The sequence below is a fragment of the Thalassophryne amazonica genome, chromosome 10 (assembly GCF_902500255.1).
Source record: "Thalassophryne amazonica chromosome 10, fThaAma1.1, whole genome shotgun sequence".
Lineage (NCBI taxonomy): Eukaryota > Metazoa > Chordata > Actinopteri > Batrachoidiformes > Batrachoididae > Thalassophryne > Thalassophryne amazonica.
In genome coordinates, this window is record NC_047112.1 from 41,750,653 (window position 1) to 41,771,625 (window position 20,973).

The window sequence follows — 20,973 nt, forward strand, 5'->3', positions numbered from 1 at the left end:
AGATAGGGTGAGGAGCTCGGTCACTCGGGAGGAGCTCGGAGTCGAGCCGCTGCTCCTCCACGTCGAAAGGAGTCAGTTGAGGTGGCTCGGGCATCTTTTCCGGATGCCCCCTGGACGCCTCGCTGGAGAGGTGTTCTGGGCACGTCCCACTGGGAGGAGCCCCCAGTGAAGACCCAGGACACGCTGGAGGGACTACATCTCTCGGCTGACTTGGGAACGCCTTGGGGTTCCCCCAGAGGAGCTGGGGGAGGTGTGTGTGGATCGGGAGGTCTGGGCGGCTTTGCTTGAGCTGCTGCCCCCGCGACCCGACTCCGGATAAAGCGGAAGAAAATGGATGGATGGATGGATGGATGTTGGTCTGGTGTGTGGTTTCTTGCCAAAACACTCTTTCTTGCATCCTGTCTCACAGCCAAAAAGCTGCTCCAACATTTGCACAGAAAAAAAAATACAAGGCCACACAGGCCCAGAGCAGGGCCACGGGACCACAGCAGAACCAGTGAGGCAGACCTCCTACCCCAGAGCCCCAGACATCCACAGCCACCTGGGGCCACACAAGTTTAATCCATTTTCCTATGAGGGCCATAATATATTTTTTCTCACCTCTTTAAGCATCACCCTGTTGCATTCATCCATTGAAACATTCAGTCTTCCTGCATTTGAGTTTGGAGGACATTCAGGTTTTGCAGCAATTTAAAAAGAATTCAATCTTATTTGTATTACAGTTACTGGGAATTAAGTGAGGTTCAGTCACATATAACATTCTGTGCCTGCAGTTCACTGGTCTTAAACATCCTCAAACTCGGTCATTCTGTCAGTCAAAAGAAAAAACAATTTCACAGCTGGCCCGGCAGACGAAACACACCAACTTCAATCTAAGCTAAATCGGCAGAGAGTGGACATGCAGGTCTTATAAAAGCCCGTGATAAACCTTTAAGTGGCCCAGAGTGACATATGAGCTTCAACAGTGCAAGGACAAAAATAAACCAGTCCTCAGGCCAACATGACAAACTCCAGACAGCTGAGTCACCGTTAAAACTGGCTTCAGTCAAGAAAGTTGGTTTGTATTTCTAAGAAATTGTGGGGAGCAAACATTCAATTACCAGAAACTGGAAAATAAATATGTGACAGATTATCATCATTGCTTCACTCAAGATTGATCAAATCGATTGGTTTTGATCTAATTAAATAAAAACTGGCTTTGTCAATGTGTCGTTTCTTAAAAAAATAGACATATGCAAATTAAGAAGCAAAATGAAGTCATGTCAATTCAAAATCTTACTGTAAAAAAATTACAAATAAAACAAAAATAACTAACAGACCCACATTTACTATATTCAATGCTACAGTCACACAATACACTATTTTTAATAATGTTGGCATTTTAAATATTGATTTTGATATAATTTTATCAAATCAATTTTATTTATATAGCGCCAAATCACAACAAACAGTTGCCCCAAGGCGCTTTATATTGTAAGGCAAAAGCCATACAATAATTACAGAAAAACCCCAACGGTCAAAACGACCCCCTATGAGCAAGCACTTGGCGACAGTGGGAAGGAAAACTCCCTTTTAACAGGAAGAAATGTTGGGAAAGTGTAGTGACACAGACCCACAACAGGGGGGCGTAAATGAGCGGACAACAGATGAGCCAAAAAATACAACACTTTACTGTTGTGAAAAATGCACAACGAGAATACAGACAAATGCAGAATTTGGATCACAAACAAAATATATAAGGTGACGTGTGGGTAGGCTCGAGGATAGAAGACGTCTGTCCCGAGAAGAACTGGATCCCACACGATTTCCACTGCCACCGAACCCGAAGGATACTGGAGCCGCCAAGTCCCGAGTCCCCAGGTGGTCACCGTCTCCGACTGTCGGATCTGGTACTGCTGGCAGAAGAACAGATGTGATGAGTGTGTGACAATACACTCAGTAAACAGTCAGCAAGTCGTTATTCCAGGTGGGAAAACAACACCTCCACCTTTAACACAGAACACAGTTGTGCAGAGCCAAAGAGCTACTTAGCGTTTTGGCGTGAGGGTGAAGAACGTCACTCTTTCACGGAACCACAAAACGCAGCACCCAGCTGACAGCAGCTACAGCAACTCCTGCAAATACTCAGAAAAGGAATCACGTGCGTAACGGCACAGTCAAACGGCTGAGAGTTTACCGTAGAGGTAGACGATATCTCGGCGACGAGGTGGAGATGTCGTCCAGCTTTTGTGTGTGTGGTTGAAGACCTGGTGATTGGTGACAGCTGTCACAGTTGATGAGTGACAGCTGTCACCCCGGCTGTTCCTGTGAGGCGGCAGCGCCCTCTCGTGCCTGAAGCCTGCACTTCAGGCCGGGCACCCTTTGGTAATGGGCCAGCAGTACCTCCTCTTCAGCGGCCCACACAACAGGACCCCCCCCTCAACGGGCGCCTCCTGGTGACCGACCCGGCTTGTCGGGATGGCGATGGTAGAAATCGGCCAGGAGGGCCGGGTCATGGATGAAGCTCCTCTTCACCCAGGAGCGTTCTTCGGGTCCATAACCCTCCCAGTCCACCAAGTACTGGAAACCCCGGCCCTTCCGGCGGACGTCCAGGAGCCGACGCACAGTCCAAGCTGGCTCCCCATCGATGATCCGTGCAGGAGGTGGCGCCGGACCGGGAGCACAGAGGGGTGAGGTATGATAGGGTTTCAATCTGGAGACATGGAAAACCGGGTGGATCCGCAGTGAAGCTGGGAGCTGTAGCTTCACTGCAGCTCCTATGTATCTGTCTTTTAGTTTCGGGGAGTCCACTTGTAGAAGAACGTCTTTTGTGGAAAGCCATACCTCCTGCCCGGGCTGGTATGCAGGTATGCAGGGGCCGGGGAACGCCGGCGATCTGCATGGGCTTTGGCGCTCATCCGGGCTTTCAACAAGGCAGAACGGGCAGTGTGCCACACCCGACGGCACCTCCGCAGGTGGGCCTGGACCGAGGGCACACCAACCTCTCCCTCAACCACAGGAAACAATGGGGGCTGGTACCCCAGACATACCTCAAATGGGGAGAGGCCGGTGGCAGAGGACACCTGGCTGTTATGTGCGTACTCGATCTAGGCCAGATGTTCACTCCAGGCCGTCGGGTGCGCAGACGTCACACAGCACAGGGCTTGCTCCAGTTCTTGGTTGGCCCGTTCTGCCTGTCCATTGGTCTGCGGGTGATACCCGGACGAAAGGCTCACGGTGGCCCCCAGTTCTTGGCAGAAACTCCTCCAGACTACGCATTCCTAAGATCGAGTTTTGTGAATATTTGGGCTCCATGCAGGGGCATGAACACAGAATTTAACAGGGGTAGAGGGTACCGGTTGCGAACCGTGATCTCGTTCAGTCCCCTGTAGTCAATGCATGGACGGAGTCCGCCATCTTTCTTGCCCACAAAAAAGAAACCAGCACCCAACACGCCTCCTGCAGACTGTGCACCTTGCTCTTCCATTGGCTGTTCAACAGATGGTTGACGCCCCGCGGAATCCATGACATTGCCCGAGATATCCTGTTGGGAAAGTTTAGTGACACGGACCCACAACAGGGGGGCGTAAATGAGCGGACAATAGATGAGCCAAAAAATACAACACTTTACTGTTGTGAAAATTGTACAACGAGAATACAGACAAATGCAGAATTTGGATCACAAACAAAATATATAAGGTGACGTGTGGGTAGGCTCGAGGATAGAAGACATCTGTCCCGAGAAGAACCGGATCCCACACGATTTCCACTGCCACCGAACCCGAAGGATACTGGAGCCGCCAAGTCCCGAGTCCCCAGGTGGTCACCGTCTCCGACTGTCGGATCTGGTACTGCTGGCAGAAGAACAGATGTGATGAGTGTGTGACAATATACTCAGTAAACAGTCAGCAAGTTGTTATTCCAGGTGGGAAAACAACACCTCCACCTTTAACACAGAACACAGTTGTGCAGAGCCAAAGAGCTACTTAGCGTTTTGGCGTGAGGGTGAAGAACGTCACTCTTTCACGGAACCACAAAACGCAGCACCCAGCTGACAGCAGCTACAGCAACTCCTGCAAATACTCAGAAAAGGAATCACGTGTGTAACGGCACAGTCAAACAGCTGAGAGTTTACCGTAGAGGTAGACGATATCTCGCAAATGCAAAAAAGCAGTCCTACATATTTGCTTAATATACGCATTGAAGGACATATTCTGATCAAAAATCACTCCAAGATTTCTCACACTATTACTGGAAGTCAGGGTAATGCCATTCAGAGTAAGGATCTGGTTAGACACCATGTTTCTAAGATTTGTGGGGCCAAGTACAATAACTTCAGTTTTATCTGAATTTAAAAGCAGGAAATTAGAGGTCATCCATGCCTTTATGTCTGAAAGACATTCCTGCAGTTTAACTAATTGGTGTGTGTCCTCTGGCTTCATTCTTAGATAAAGCTGGGTATCATCTGCGTAACAATGAAAATTTAAGCAATGCTTTCTAATAATACTGCCTAAGGGAAGCATGTATAAAGTGAATAAAATTGGTCCTAGCACAGAACCTTGTGGAACTCCATAATTAACCTTAGTCCGTGAAGAAGACTCCCCATTTACATGAACAAATTGTAAGCTATTAGATAAATATGATTCAAACCACTGCAGCGCAGTGCCTTTAATACCTATGGCATGCTCTAATCTCTGTAATAAAATTTTATGGTCAACAGTATCAAAAGCTGCACTGAGGTCTAACAGGACGAGCAGAGATGAGTCCACTGTCTGAGGCCATAAGAAGATCATTTGTAACCTTCACTAATGCTGTTTCTGTACTATGATGAATTCTGAAACCTGACTGAAACTCTTCAAATAGACCATTCCTCTGCAGATGATCAGTTAGCTGTTTTACAACTACCCTTTCAAGAATTTTTGAGAGAAAAGGAAGGTTGGAGATTGGCCTATAATTAGCTAAGATAGCTGGGTCAAGTGATGGCTTTTTAAGTAATGGTTTAGTTACTGCCACCTTAAAAGCCTGTGGTACATAGCCAACTAATAAAGATAGATTGATCATATTTAAGATTGAAGCATTAATTAATGGTAGGGCTTCCTTGAGCAGCCTGGTAGGAATGGGGTCTAATAGACATGTTGATGGTTTGGAGGAAGTGACTAATGAAAGTAACTCAGACAGAACAATCGGAGAGAAAGAGTCTAACCAAATACCAGCATTACTGAAAGCAGTCGAACATAAAGATATGTCTTTGGGATGGTTATGAATAATTTTTTCTCTAATAGTTAAAATTTTATTAGCAAAGAAAGTCATGAAGTCATTACTAGTTAAAGTTAAAGGAATACTCGGCTCAATAGAGCTCTGACTCTTTGTCAGTCTGGCTACAGTGCTGAAAAGAAACCTGGGGTTGTTCTTATTTTCTTCAATTAGTGATGAATAGTAAGATGTCCTAGCTTTACGGAGGGCTTTTTTATAGAGCAACAAACTTTTTCCAGGCTAAATGAAGATCTTCTAAATTAGTGAGACGCCAATTCCTCTCCAACTTACGGGTTATCTGCTTTAAGCTGCGAGTTTGTGAGTTATACCACGGAGTCAGGCACTTCTGATTTAAGGCTCTCTTTTTCAGAGGAGCTACAGCATCCAAAGTTGTGCTCATGAAAATGTAAAGCTATTGATGAGATAATCTATCTCACTCACAGAGTTTAGGTAGCTACTCTGCACTGTGTTGGTATATGGCATTGGAGAACATAACAAAGAAGGAATCATATCCTTAAACCTAGTTACAGCGTTTTCTGAAAGACTTCTACTGTAATGAAACTTATTCCCCACTGCTGGGTAGTCCATCAGAGTAAATGTAAATGTTATTAAGAAATGATCAGACAAAAAGGGGTTTTCAGGGAATACTGTTAAGTCTTCAATTTCCATACCATAAGTCAGAACAAGATCTAAAGTGTGGCTAAGGTGGTGGGTGGGCTCATTTACATTTTGAGCGAAGCCAACTGAGTCTAATAATAGATTAAATGCAGTGTTGAGGCTGTCATTCTCAGCATCTATGTGGATGTTAAAATCACCCAGTATAATTATCTGATCTGAGCTAAGCACTAAGTCAGACAAAAGGTCTGAAAAATCACAAAGAAACTCACAGTAACAACCAGGTGGACGATAGATAACAAATAAAACTGTTTTTTGAGACTTCCAATTTGGATGGACAAGACTAAGTCAAGCTTTCAAATGAATTAAAGCTCTGTCTGGGTCTTTGATTAATTAATAAGCTGGAGTGGAAGATTGCTTGCTGCTACTCCTCCTCCTCGGCCTGTGCTTCGAGCATTTTGACAGTTAGTGAGACTCGGGGGTGTTGACTCATTTAAACTAACACATTCATCCTGCTGTAATGACGTTTCTGTAAGGCAGAATAAATCAATATGTTGATCAATTATTATATCATTTACTAACAGGGACTTAGAAAAGAGAGACCTAATGTTTAATAGACCACATTTAACTGTTTCAGTCTGTGGTGCAGTTGAAGGTGCTATATTATTTTTTCTTTTTGTTTTTTTTGTTTTTGAATTTTCAATATTATATCAATAAAAAAAAATATAAAAAAAACTCGAGAGCTAATATGAATATTACTATGAGGAGTCAAAATTCCACCTGCATACCAAAAATCATGAAAGGATAAATTAATTTACAATCAATTAGTCAAGAACTAAGTTAATCTATAACCGTTTTGATAATTGCTACTACTTCTTTGTGAAAGAAAACTGCTAAACTTTCACTGGTTACAACCTCTAGAGACAGGATTTGAAATTTTAGACATTTTAGAATACTGTAAACTGAATTAGACATGCAGTTAATAATTACTTGTATTACTGATTGATAAATGAGCAGCACAGTAGAGCAGTGGTTAGCACTTAGTAAGAAGGTCCCAGGGTCAAGCCCATCCCTCATGTTTCAGCTTGTAGATCTGAAGTTACATCAGGAAGGACATCTGACTTCAAACTTGTGCCAAATCAAGATGTAGATTGTTGAGGTGGCAACAGGTGATTGGGGTACTCAGAATAATACATCATAAGACAGTAAAATATTAACTTTGCATTTTTGCTAAATGATAATGAAACCAAGCAAACTTTGGCCTTATTCTTGGAAAAATAACTGAAACACCTATCTGATTATCCAACGTGCTTAATTTTATGTTTACTACCTAATGAATTAGCCAAACAACTAACTGTTTCAGCAGCTCTAAATTTAATAATTTTTTTTGGGCAATTTTCTGCCCCCCCCCCAAGAAGCTGAAAGGTTTTTGCCATGCTAATGCTCCCCTGAAGCATTTACTCAAAATAAAGTCTGAAGGACCTAAATGACATGGTGAGATGCTGATGAGCTTCACTCATTCATGTCCATGACATATGCATATTAATAATAATAATAATAATAATAATAAAGATAGCATGGGAAACTTTATCTTAAAATACTGTCTATTCAAATAAAAGCTTTTAAAAATCCATGTGTGGCTGAGTGCCAAATGTGTTTGTTTTCTTATTCGTGACTTTTTGAGTCTGAAATAATGTCATACATCCATTTCTAAACCCACTTATTTAGGTTTATCATCATTATTATTATTGTTATTAAGCAAGACACTGAACCTGAAAAACTGCTCAGCCTGGGGTTATACTGCCACATTTGATCACACACTGGTATAAAGAAGGCGAGAATGAAGAAAAGAGAGACCACACAAACCTCATGCAGAAGGTATATATAATAGCCAAGTGGCCTCTGTGTGTGTGGATGTGTGTGTATGGCTTTGATCACAGAGAAACTGGGAAGAGCTGACATTTGCCGCTGGGTATGCTTATGATATTTGGGTCAAGTATGAATGCTGCAAAAACGGAACGTTGATAGGACTAATATTTTTGGAGAAACTACGGACATTAGCCAACAACAGTGAACAATGGCGGTTGTGCTGCAATGCACCATGAGAGTTGTGGATTTAAATGTTATTGTGGTTCATGATAGTTTAACAGTGTTTTTGTAGTTCAATTAGATAAGTCAGTTTAGTTATAGAGTAGGTAACACCAAAAAAATCTGCACAAATAATCAGTAAAAATGATTAAATGTTGGCATTTTAAAAAATCTTGAACAATAAATGTCGATAAGTGTGCAACTGAAAGATAAACAACAGTTGTTTGAAGCCTGCACTCTATTTCAGCCCTCAGCTGCTGCCATATCGTTGCTCAGTCATCACGAAAGTGGGACCTTCTGATTCAAGCCCAAATCAATTGTAAACACAGCGGAGGTCGTGCTGTTTTCGGACAAATTTTTTTTTTTTCCTAGTATGGAGGGGTTTTTTAAGACCAGTCTGAAGGGGATTCTCAAGCAGCTGTGGGGACACAGCCTTATGGTTTTGAGCCTTATTTGATTTTTTATTTTTTTTAATTTTTCTAAGAAACAGGTACATACATTTCAAATCTGAAAAATGACGAGAGACTGAAAATATCAGCTATTTTTAAAATAAATCTTGTTTCTTCCTTGAATAAGGTGACTTTCCAAACCTTCTTGATTTTCTCAAAAGCGACTAGCGACAATCTAGCTTCTTTTCCTGGTGTTACTGGAGACTTTTCTGATGTTTGGTGACTGAAAGTGAAAGTCTCTGAGAGGCAGCGGGTCTCCCCCTTCTCCGCTGCCTGCAGCAGCCTGTAAAGCACTGAACGTAGGGATATCTACAATCCTCCTCACTCGGACTCGCTCAGCCTACTGACCTTGTTTGCTGTGCTGTGATTAAATAGTCCCCAGACTTTGAGAATATTTTATTTACCCTTTAATGGCATCCGCAGGAGGGCATGCATGTGCGCAACCATAAGCTTTTGAAAAGATCAGAAGTTACCTTTGACCGTGTGTGATATCCGTGAGATGTCTTGCAAATCACTCCAGAGGTGTTATCAGGTTATAAAAACAGCGTTTTCAGTTTTGAAAGTGTTTATTGCTTCCCAGCTTTAAGGCCCAGTCACACGGCACTTAACGAAGGGTGACGCAGCCCTGATGAAACAAGAAATCTGGACATTCGTTGACTGTCGTTGGCATCGTTTAACCTTCGCGCAGCTTCGTTCCTGCAGCAGGCGCTACGTGAGGATTTTTAAACTGTTGAAAAATTTGAACGAAGGGCAACGAAAACCTCAATTCGTCTGTGTCTCGTTTTGCTGTCGTTCTTGACGTTTTTTAATCGTTTATGTAGTTTTTGTAACATTGTTTAATTTGACTTTGAGCAGCTGAATGTTTTCACACAGTGCAGAAGCCGGTTTGTGAGCGCTGAGGTTGCTGCTGCTTCATGTACCATTGGAAATTACAGAGCAAACTCAGCCTGTTTGCTTGGATTTTTTTTTTTTATCTGTGTGTGTGTGTGGGGGGGGGGGGCTCAGGCACCTTACATAGGCCAGAATTAATCTTTTATGTGGATATAATTAATTATTTTGCCACAAGCAACTGTTGAAATTGAAACAACAAAAAAGTTGTGTAATTTCCGACGTTACTTGAATGCAGCATCAGCAGGAGCTGCTGCATGCGCTTATTACTTTGTATTAAACAATATGAGTGTAGGAATGATAATCCAGTCCTTCTGTACATGTGGCAACAGTCAGATGAATCAAAATGATGGTATAAAGAGCTGTTCTGGAAGGAAGAATTCACATTGTGGATCAGTGATCAGCTGGTGGAAGTAACGGCACATGTGAGTCAATGCGCGCGTTCACACGCACTGATTAATTTACTGCTCTGATATATTCAATCATCTTTACACTTAGATTTATATTTATGCTCCCTTTTGACAGTTTTCTGTTATAAATCGATATACGAGGTCTATTAGAAAAGTATCCGACCTTATTATTTTTTTCAAAAACCATATGGATTTGAATCACGTGTGATTACATCAGACATGCTTGAACCCTCGTGGGCATGCGAGAGTTTTTTCACGCCTGTCGGTTACGTCATTTGCCTGTGGGCAGTCTTTGAGTGAGGAGTCGCCCACCCTCTCGTCGATTTTTTCATTGTTTAGGAATGGCTCAGAGACTGCTGCTTTGTTTGATAAAAATCTTTTCAAAAACTGTAAGGCACAAATGAGTGGACACCATTCGATAAATTCAGCTGGTTTCCGGTGAAAATTTTAACGGCTGATGAGAGATTTTGGTCTGGTAGTGTCGCCGTAAGGATGGCCCACGGCGCCTGATGGCGATCTGCGCTTCGAGGCGGCAGCGTCTCGCCGTTTCAAGTTGAAAACTTCCACATTTCAGGCTCTGTTGACCCAATAAGTCGTCAGAGAACAGAGAACTTTCAGAAGAAGTCGGCATGAGGAGTTTATTCGGACATTCCATTGTTAACGGACATTTTGTAATGAAAGAACGTGCGGGCAGAGTCGCATGTCGGGCCGGACCCGACCGCGGGGGGTCGCGACAAGGTTTCCAACGGAGGTGTTTTTCCTAACGGGCAAGTTGGAACATGCCCAAGCTGTTAAACAATTTATCAGTTACTCACTTGTTGAAAGCCATCAAAAGCCGCCTGAATTTTACAAATGGTTTTCAACACGGAGGTGTTTTTCCTGTCGCGGCGCACACAGATTTGCCGAGTCGTCACGGAAACGACTCGGCGAATTTGCGCGCACGTCTTTCATTACAAAATGTCCTTAAACAGTGGAATGTCCGTATGCCGGCCTCTTCTGAATCTTCTCTGTTCTCTCACGACGTCCTGGGTGAATTAAGCCTTAAATTAGGATGTTTTCAGGTCGAAATAGGCCGACGACGGCGCCTGGAAGCGCTGCACGACGTCCCGCTCCATGGGAAGTCCTTACACCGACAGAAACACCCCATAATCTCTCATCAGCCGTTAAACTTTTCACCGAAAACCAGCTTAATTTCTCAAGTAGTGTCCACTCGGATATTCCTCACAGGTCCAGAAAAAATTCTGATAAAGCAACACGCGCCGTCTCGAGCAGCGTGTGAAACAAAGGAATTCAGCCAAGAGGGCGGGACCACATCTCACTCAAGGCCTGCCCACAGGGAAATGACGTCACCGACGCGCGTGAAAAAACTCACGCATGCGCACGAGGGTTCAAGCATGATTGGTGTAATCGCACATCATTCAAATCCATATAGTTAAAAAAAATAAATAAAAGGGTCGGTTTATTATCTAATAGACCTCGTATATGGCTTAGAACATAATACTGTGATACAGCAGTGACCACGGAACACTTTTTTTTTTTTTTTTTTTTTTTTTAAATTGGAGCAAGACGGAGCGCGCAGCGTGTCAACAGACAGTGAGGATTCTGATAATGATGGAGATGATCCCTCTTTTGTTCTGGACGAGGAACCAGAGCAGGTGGTCCACCGACGTGCACACAGATCTCCACAGGTTCTGTTTGCAGTTTCTCCAGAACTCAGGCGTTATGAGCTCCGTCCCAGCGCAGAGTCCTGGAACTCAGAGATGCAGACACACACTGCTCCAGCTGTGGCTCCAGGCGCGTTTCATTTAAAGTGTCGAGACTGTGTGCTTCAGTTTTGTTAAGTTCCTCTTTAGTCCCTTTTGCGCTCTTGCTTCGCACACTGTTCGGTGATAAAAGCTCTTCCGTCCACCTTTTCTCAACGAATTGTGACGTTTTTTACTTTTTCCCTTCGTTCAGGAATCGTCGTGTGCCGTGTGACTGGACCATAAACATAATATATGAGAGACATGTCATATTTACACAGAAACACAGTGGTTTTGGAGCGCCATGTTGGATTAGCAGCCAGAGGGAGACCAGCCAGTGGCCTCACGGTGCCTCTGTACTCTGATTGGCTGTCAAAGAGTCCTTCCCAGAATCTCCCCCACCCCCCAAAAGATGGATTTGCATGATTCATGCCGTCAGCTGTATGAGCAAAACAATAGGAAACAATGTGACTTTCTGACCTTTTAAAATAGGCCAACGTTTGCCATCACTGAACTTGTCCAAGGTCTGTGTCCCAAAAATGTTTCCTGTGAATTTGAAGACTCAGTAGTAGGACTGTACTTGTGCTAAGCACAGACAGATGCAAAGTCTTCACAATACCCAATGGCTTTTGGCAAAAATATCTGATTTAGCAACTTTCTGTGCTGAAACTGCCTCTCACAGACACCATTCACTAAGAACCTCCCTCAACCATCTCCCTCGCTGCTCTCCTCTTTCATGGCTGAATTCATACAAAATCATTTCTGAGGGTTTAGTACGTCATTATGACTGTGTTAATTTGATTTTAGAAAGTACCCGCTGTGAACCAAACTAACGTTTGACTTCTCTAATTTAGTACATTTCTGTGTTCAAACTGTGTGTTTCTCTATCTGACAACCACACCTGATCTGTCAATCCAACAGGTGGCAAACATGTCGATGGGATATTACCATATTGTTCTGAATACAAGAAATTTTATGTTTTCTTCAAAATTAGCTCAAGTGCTTTTTTTAACAGAGCAAGGAATGTTCAACACATCCTACAACTCCAGTTCCAATGAAGTTGGGACGTTGTGTGAAATGTAAATAAAAACAGAATACAATGATTTGCAAATCCTCTTCAACCTATATTCAATTGAATACACCACAAAGACAAGATATTTAATGTTCAAACTGATAAACTTTATTGTTTTTGTGCAAATATTTGCTCATTTTGAAATGGATGCCTGCAACACGTTTCAAAAAAGCTGGGACAGTGGTATGTGTTAGATCACCTTTCCTTCAAACAACACTCATTAAGCGTTTGTGGGTGTGATGATTAAGTATAAAAGGAGCATCTCCAAAAGGCTCAGCTGTTCACAAGCAAAGATGGGGTGAGGATTACCACTTTGCGAACAACTGCGTGAAAAAATAGTCCAACAGTTTATCTCATTGAGGTGCCAGCCATTTTCAAAGTTCAGAACATCCCAGTGCCAGGATTTTTTTCAGCATTTGAGTGTTTTTTTCAAGACCAATAGAAAATTGAGTTCTATGTCCATGTCAACAACAAACATACCAAAATAAACTTCAGACTTTCCTTTATCATCAGAAAACAACGTCTTTGGCGCTGAGCGTTACTATCGGAAAAGACGCATTTAAGAGCCAATGGCATCGAGTGAGTTAAGAACAATGTTTCTCAACATTCAATTGCAAGGAATTTAGGGATTCCTTCTTCTATAGTCCATAATATAATCAGAAGATTCAGAGAATCTGGAGAACTTTCTACACGTAACCAGCAAGGCCGAAAACCAACACTGAATGCCTGTGACCTTTGATCCCTCAGGCAGGACTGCATGAAAAACCGACATCATTGTATAAAGGATCTTACCACGTGGGCTCAGGAACACTTCAGAAAACCATTGTCAGTTAACACAGTTTGTCGCTACATCTACAAGTGCAAGTTAAAATGCTACCATGCATAGCGAAAGCCATACATCAACAACATCCAGAAACACCGCCGCCTTCTCTGGGCCCGAGCTCATTTGAAATGGACAGATGCAAAGTGGAAAAGTGTGCTGTGGTCTGATGAGTTCACATTTCAAGTTGTTTTTGAAAATCATGGACGTTGTGTCCTCCGGACAAAAGAGGAAAAAGACCATCCAGATTGTTATCAGCGCAAAGTTCAAAAGCCAGCATCTGTGATAGTATGGGGGTATGTTAGTGCCCACGACATGGGAAACTTACACATCTGTGATGGCACCATCAATGCTGAAAGATACATCCAGGTTTTGGAGCAACACATGCTGCCATCCAATCAATGTCTTTTTCAGGGACGCCCCTGCTTATTTCAGCAAGACAATGCCAAGCCACATTCTGCACGTGTTACAACAGTGTGGCTTCTAGGGTTGGGTATCGAGAACCGGTTCTTTTCGAGTATTGTTAAGAAATGATTCAATCCACCGATATCAATAGCGTTTTTGCTTAATGATTCCCTTATCGGCCTTTCAGAGCAGCCGTTGTTTTTGAGTGCGTTTGTCGGGAAAATGATCATTCCTCTACGTTGATTACAGACCCTGCAGCGGCTCTGTAATCAACCGTAATCAACTGCAGCGCAACTCCAGTTTGAAGTGTGAATCAATGAAGCAATGCTTCGATCCACTGGCTCATGGTTCTTTGATTCGCTGCTCTTCAGAAGCGGAAAGTCCGCTTTTTAACCCCTCTCAAAGCCATTAAAATATCATCAGTCACTTTTGTGTGTATTAAAGTCACTAACTGGGTTTTGTTGTAGAGTCAAGAAATGAGAATTGTTCTCCGTTCTGTTGGCACAGCTCCAAACACTGCGCAGCTCTCTGCCGAGACAGAGTCCAGTCAGAATTAATAAGTTCAAAACAAATTGTTTTAAATAAAATGACACATCTTTACAAACAATGCAATACAGACAAGAAACTACAATCGGCTAAAACGTGTTTTCCTCCCAAAATGAGACGTCCTGCATTCGTGCAGCACAGCCATCTGCAAGAGGTCAGCTCAGACGCATGGAAAGACATTCATAACAATAATGTCTGAAAGGAAATGCTTTTGACAAAAACTACAGATTTTATTTCTGTTTATGTCCAGAGATCAAGGATCCACCATGTAGAGTTTATTATGTACAGAATTTAAGGATCCAGTAACCAATTTCATATTTATTTACTTTAAGACTCAAAATGTTGTTCAATTTCAATTCAGTTTCAGTTTAATCAGCTTAAAAAGCACCAAATCACAGCAAAAGCTGTCTCAAGGTGCCTCACACAGAACAGTTCAAATTAAAAAAAAAAAAAAAAAAAAAATCAAATACATAATTCAAAACAGAAGTAAAAGAATAAAACAGATAAAATAAAAACTATTCATAAGAAAGAGAATAAAAACAGTTTTTAAGTCTTGACCTAAAAATGTCCATGGACTCTGACTGCCTCACGGTCACAGGAAGACCGTTCCACAGAGCGGGTGCACGATAAGAAAAAGCTCTTTGACCCGCTGACATAGAAAACCTGTAAAGCCTACTTTTAGTACACAAAAAATTCACAAGAGGTATCGATAAAGGAATCGGATCGATAAGCGGAATCGATAGATAAAATTTTAGCGATACCCATCGCTAGCGGCTTCATAGTAAAATAGTGCGGGTACTAAACTGGCCTGCCTGCAGTCCAGACCTGTTGCCCATTGAAAATGTTTGGCGCATTATGAAGCGCAAAATACGAAAATGGAGACCCCAGACTGTTGAACAACTGAAGTCGTACCTCAAGCAAGAATGGGAAAGAATTCAACCTACAAAGCTTCAACAATTTGTGTCCTCAGTTCCCAAACGCTTATTATTGAGTGTTGTTTGAAGGAAAAGTGATGTAACACAGTGGTAAACATACCACTGTCCCAGCTTTTTTTAAACGTGTCGCAGGCATCCATTTCAAAATGAGCAAATAAATATCAGTTTGAACATTAAATATCTTGTCTTTGTGGTGTATTCAACTGAATATAGGTTGAAAAGGATTTGTAAATCATTGTATTCTGTTTTTATTTACATTTTACACAATGTCCCAACTTCATTGGAATTGGGGTTGTAGTTTTGTTTTAGATGCTTACATTATTTTACTTTGCAACAGAAAAAAAAAAAATTCACAAAACCTACCAGGGCCAAAATTATTAGCCCTCTTAAAAACTGACCTGTTTGCTGAGCCATAGCACAAACTGCTGGTGTGCAGTGATGTACTTTAACTTTGAAATAATCAAAGCTTGTAAAATCAAGTCAAAACTGAGGGTTATCTTCCAGTGTACACACAGTATAAAACGTCAGTAAGGATTAGAGATGTCACTTGAGAAAGCATCAAAAGAAATCAGTTTAAACTTGAGAAAAAGAATTATTGACACACACAAAGCAGGAGAAGGAGTTATCACAGTGTGTCCAGGTGTCAAGAACTGAAGTACCATCAAGAAATTCAAAGAGAGCAACACAGTACACATCAAGAATGGTAGAGTTAAAAAGCAAAATATTTAAAAGACTCTGGAAAGAAAACTAGTGAGAGATGTGTCTAAAGACCCCAGAACAACTGCCAAGACACAAGTGAAGGACTTAGCCAAGTCGGGAGTTGTAGTCTCAAAGAAGATAGTCACTAGAGCCCTGGAGAGGAACGGACTGCCAGGTTGTAGACCAAGAAAAACTCCACTTCTGCAGAAGAGACACCTTCAAACCAGACTGAAGTATGCTAAGGACAGCCTGAAGAAAGGTTATGCCAACTGGAAGTGTGTCCTTTGGTCAAATGAGACAAAAGTAGAACTCTTTGGCCACAGAGGCATTGCTTATGTTTGGTGAAAGAAGGGAGGGGTGTATAACCCAAAGAACACCATCCCCACAGTAAAATACAGGGGTGGGAGTGTTGTGCTGTGGGGATGCTTTAGTGCATCTGGAACTGGGAATCTCCTCAAGGTGGAAGGAACCATGATGAAAGATGGATATGTGAAGATTTTGAAAGAAAACCTCAAGCAGTCAGCAGCAAACTGGGTCTGAGTTGTTGCTTTGTCTTCCAACATGACAACGACCAAAAACTTATGTCAGTCCTGATGAAGAACTACCTCCAGAAGACCAAAGTGATCATTATTGACTGGCTTCCACAAAGCCCTGACTTGAAAATCTGTGGGGTGAACTGCAGAACAAGGTCCTTTCCAGAAGACCATCAAATTTGGAAGAGCTTGAGAGATTTGCCAAAGAAGAATGGGCTGGGATTCCTCAAGAGACATGTCTGAGACCTGTTGAAAACTACAAGAAACAACTGCAGGCTGTTATCCAGCAAAAAGGATACATGATTGACTATTAGCATCAGGGGGCTAATAATTTTAACACTGGAAGTTTTGTGAAATAATTTTGCTTCTGTGTGCAAAGTAAACTAATGTAAGTATCCAAAATAAAACTCGGGTGTTTAGAAATGCTGTGTTGAAACTTCTGTGCACTATTAAAAAAGCACTTAGGAAAATTTTGAACAGACCGTTAAATTTCATAGGGGAACCAATAATTTTGTCCTCATCTGTACATCTGAAAAAATAGGGGCATCTTATCATCAGGGTCTAGACTTTTAGATGACATATACATCTGCAATAATAGGTGGTGCCAAATAAGCAAAAAGCCAGAGTGCCTCACAAAGACTAACGTGACCTGCTAAAGCCCCTTTCACACTGCCGTAGACGTACTAGAGCTGCGTATTGTGGCGTACCGTCTACGCTGAGTTGAGCAGCTCTATGCCCACTTTTAGCAGTTCTACGCCGAGTTTTTGCTCCCTGCACAGCAGTATGTTGAGGGTTACGTGCGTAGGACGGAAGAAATTAAACATGTTTAATTTTTTTCGGTGTAGAGCAGTGGACACAGAAAATACGACGTTTAATGCAGGTCTGCGCAGCACAGCGTTACTGCAGGCAAGTCTGTTCAACACTGCGCTCCTGTACACATCCAAAAACTGAGTGCGTGAATCCAGAGTGAATCAGCTGGAGAACATGATCACATAGCCCACATCGCCTCTGTGTGCTCAGAACAGCTGATCTGATGGACGTGTGTGCTTAGAACAGGAAATCAAACCTCAACGCATAAATCCAAAAACAGAACAGAAACAGCATGTCTCTCTCTCTCTGTCTGTCTGTCTGATCAAACCTGAATAAGCGCTGTGACTCTTTAAAATAAAAGCCTTGTTGCTGCATGTCTGTGCGCTCATCAGACACCCTGATCAATCAGGTCTGATCAAACCTGAATAAGTGCTGTGACTCTTTAAATTAAAAGTGCAGTCGCTGCACGTCGGTGCGTTCATCAGACTACCTGATCGATCAGGTGAAACAACACCGCAATACGTAGCTCTACATTTACGCCAGTGTGAAAGGGGCTTAGGCTAACTAGGGACAATAATCGTTGTAAAAAAGAATGTGGCTAAAAAGTCAGGTAGGTTAACCAGCAACTTGAAGAGATGCTATAATGTAAACTTTAAGCTTGTGATGATAAAAGTAGGAGACTCAAACAAATTCTTCAAGCGGCCATAAAGCACAAAAACAGAGCCTTAAAAATGCTAACAGTCAGATAGGATTATGTTGTCCTAAAAGTGGCAAAGTTTCAGTACAAGGTTAAACAAAGACAATCAGGGCCATCTAATATTCATAACTATAGATCATATAGGCAAAACAAACCTTTTTCTTTTTAATTGATCTAGTGGTGACAAACCTTGATCTTCTTTCTTTGTCAGTAGATGTTGCACTAAAGCACCAGCATCTCAGCCCAAAACACAGGCTTCCCTTCATCCGCCACTCCCCCACCATACCACCTTCCTTTGGAAGGTAGACCCCGACCGATATGGATTTTTTGAGGCTGATGCCGATAACAATATTTGGATGAAAAAAATGCCAATAATCGATAAATCGGCTAATTTGCTGATAGCCGATAAATCAGCCGATCAGCTGAATGTTTCAGCCTCTTAGCAGTAAACGAAAGTTTTTCATGCTAGAAATAGGGTCTACACAACGTGGGCTTAATAACTGAAACGGGAGAAATGTGGGGTGAATGTAATCGCAAAGTTATTACAAACAACATCCTTATAAACTTACTTGTATGCTTTTGTCAGCCAATCAGTGTAGTGTGACGGCGAACTATGGGGGCCGATGATGAACACATTTAAGCAGGGGTGTAAGCAGCTCTCAGTTGAAAGGAGTCAGAGCTCCATCTACTGGACAAACGGTGCAAGGACATTTTACACTGCCGACACAAACATTATTTCAGTAACTGTTCTGTTTATGAGAAATTATCGGCGTTCTATCAGCAAAGTTTCGGCCAATAGTGAGTACTTTGAAAAGGGCTTATATCGGCCGATAATATCGGCCGGCCGATATATCGGTCGGGCTCTACTGGAAGGTGTCGTGAAACCAAAAACTGAAGGCCGTGGCTACCAGTACGAACCCGTATCTACAGAGACCGTTCTAAAGATACGGAGCAATAAAGCAATACAGCAATAAAAGTCATTACATACCCGTAAACAAGTCAGCTGGTCTGAAGATCGTAAAAGTCCAACTGTAGAAAGTCTTACTTTGCTGTAAACAGGTCAAGATGTCCAGTTATTAGTGTTGTTCCAAGTGTTGTTTTATCACACCCATGATACGCATGCGCAGGCGGTCAGGGTTAGGGGAAATCTCTTGGCCGTAATTCTCCTCGGTCCGTACCTTTAGCAGTCCCGCAGAACAAACGGATGTACGTATCCTTAGCCACTTCGAAAACTGAAAGCAGTGCTAAACACCCAAGAACATTTGATCAGAGGCCTTCTTATCCTCTAAACATGGGTTCTTTGAGGGGAAAAATAATCACTACCCTCCATCATATTGAACAGTGCTCGGCCAGTGGTCATTAATGTCTCTTTATAAACATGGGGAGAGGCAATGATTTCACAAGGTGAAACTCACACGTAGTAAACAGGTATGCAAGACTACTCCGGCTGTGAAAACAAGCAATAATCTCAGATTACAACACAGGGAGCAGATCTTTCTGTGTGCAGGACGCCGTTATGCTACTACATCTTTAAATAGAAAACAGTTGTTGACTGCTATATTAATGTTTAAAATGTTATTTATAGGACTTTTAACAAACTGTAGGAGGTGGACTCATAAGATTCCTGAATGTGCACAAAGCCATCATTTGGAAGCTTATTAAGTACTGTTCAAATTTCAAAATGTTATATGTAGTTTGCAAAAATTATACCATAACGAAGACCTTTATGCTAACCCTAACCCTTAGCCATCTAAGACAAAATCATTTCTAAAGTTGCTAGGCTGCTGAGACAGTTTTAGGGGGCCTCATGCTAACACTGGAAGTATAAACAGAGGCCAAATTTGGGAGTTAAAATAAATAAAAATTCCTACTTTGTCCCAGTTGGAAATCTGTGCGAAACATACATACACCGCGTTAGCTAGCTATGACAAAACTAAACCACTAAAATAGCAACATTTATATTTAAGATTTTTATCTTGCAGTGCAAACTGGAATATTTTTGTCCATACACACACCTCGGTGTTCTTTCTGAACAATATCTGAATTAGTATTTTTTTTTTTTACACCTGATTATGATTTTTGAGGGGAGGAGTAAAAAAAAAAAAAAAAAAAAAGAAATTACAAGATTTCACAAGCTCTACCTTCAGAAACCTAAAAATGTGCTGGTTTTCTCTATTAAACCGAAAGTTTTCGGGGTTCTGACTGTTGGTCATAAAAACTAGATGGTTAGTTCGGTGGTGACGGAAGCGGGGGGTCATATAATTACTGAGACACCACGAGGTGGCTGCAAACACACGTAATAAATAAATACATGAATAAATAAATGAATAAAGCTTGACGGTGAGCAGGTGTCTGAGCAGCCTGTTTGAAATGTTCCATGTAAACACCGTTTATTAAATTATTTATTTCCTGTCGGGCTCACGCAGCGTGGGCCACACTGACTTACGGGCGAGTCGAAGGAGAAGGCGCACTCGCTCTTGAAGACCCTGTCTCCAGTTCTGGGCACCCTGATGGTGGGCATGTAAGGGACCAGCAGCTCTCCCAGGTCTGCAGCCATCTTCGCATTCCTGCTTCTGGCAGCAGAGTGCTGCGGGCAGCCGGCGGAGCAGCGCTGCCACCGGAGAGGATGCTATTTTTAAAAGCCTCCGTCCCTACATTCCTCCTCCGGCCGGCGGCGGGATGTGACGCTGAGAAAACGTCAAAATAAAAGAGGCGCACGGCTGGATGGTCAACCACATGGACAGATGATGTTTCCTTTTTTTGTTTTCCTTCGTGCGCACATAGCCGTTGTGGCGCCCCTCCCACCACTGTCCGTGATTCATAAATCCGCCCAGTTTTACTACAAACTGCTGTTTACCCTGCAGGAAACGCATGGTTCTGTGAGCTGACTCACATTCCCAACAAAAGTATATGACTTCACGTTATTTTGCATAAAATGTGAGCGACAAATCACATCTTGCTGTCATTTTAACCCCCATATGCGCTTTATTTATTTCATCAATATTCTCTCTCCGCAGCACTGACACCTGCTG

The 20,973-nt window shown here is 42.3% G+C and overlaps 1 protein-coding gene across 2 annotated transcripts in view; it reads right to left on the reverse strand.

Annotated features, from left to right (window-relative positions):
* usp13 (ubiquitin specific peptidase 13) overlaps window positions 1-20,709 on the reverse strand; it is a 95,335-nt gene extending 74,626 nt beyond the window's left edge. Inside the window, exon 1 of one of the 2 annotated variants that reach the window (XM_034179896.1) lies at window positions 20,388-20,709. In XM_034179896.1, the coding sequence (XP_034035787.1) occupies window positions 20,388-20,498 (111 nt within the window). In that variant the 5' untranslated portion in view covers window positions 20,499-20,709. The remainder of the gene's footprint in view (window positions 1-20,387) is intronic. The other variant, XM_034179895.1, reaches the window with a different exon arrangement.
* Window positions 20,710-20,973: the final 264 nt, after the last annotated feature.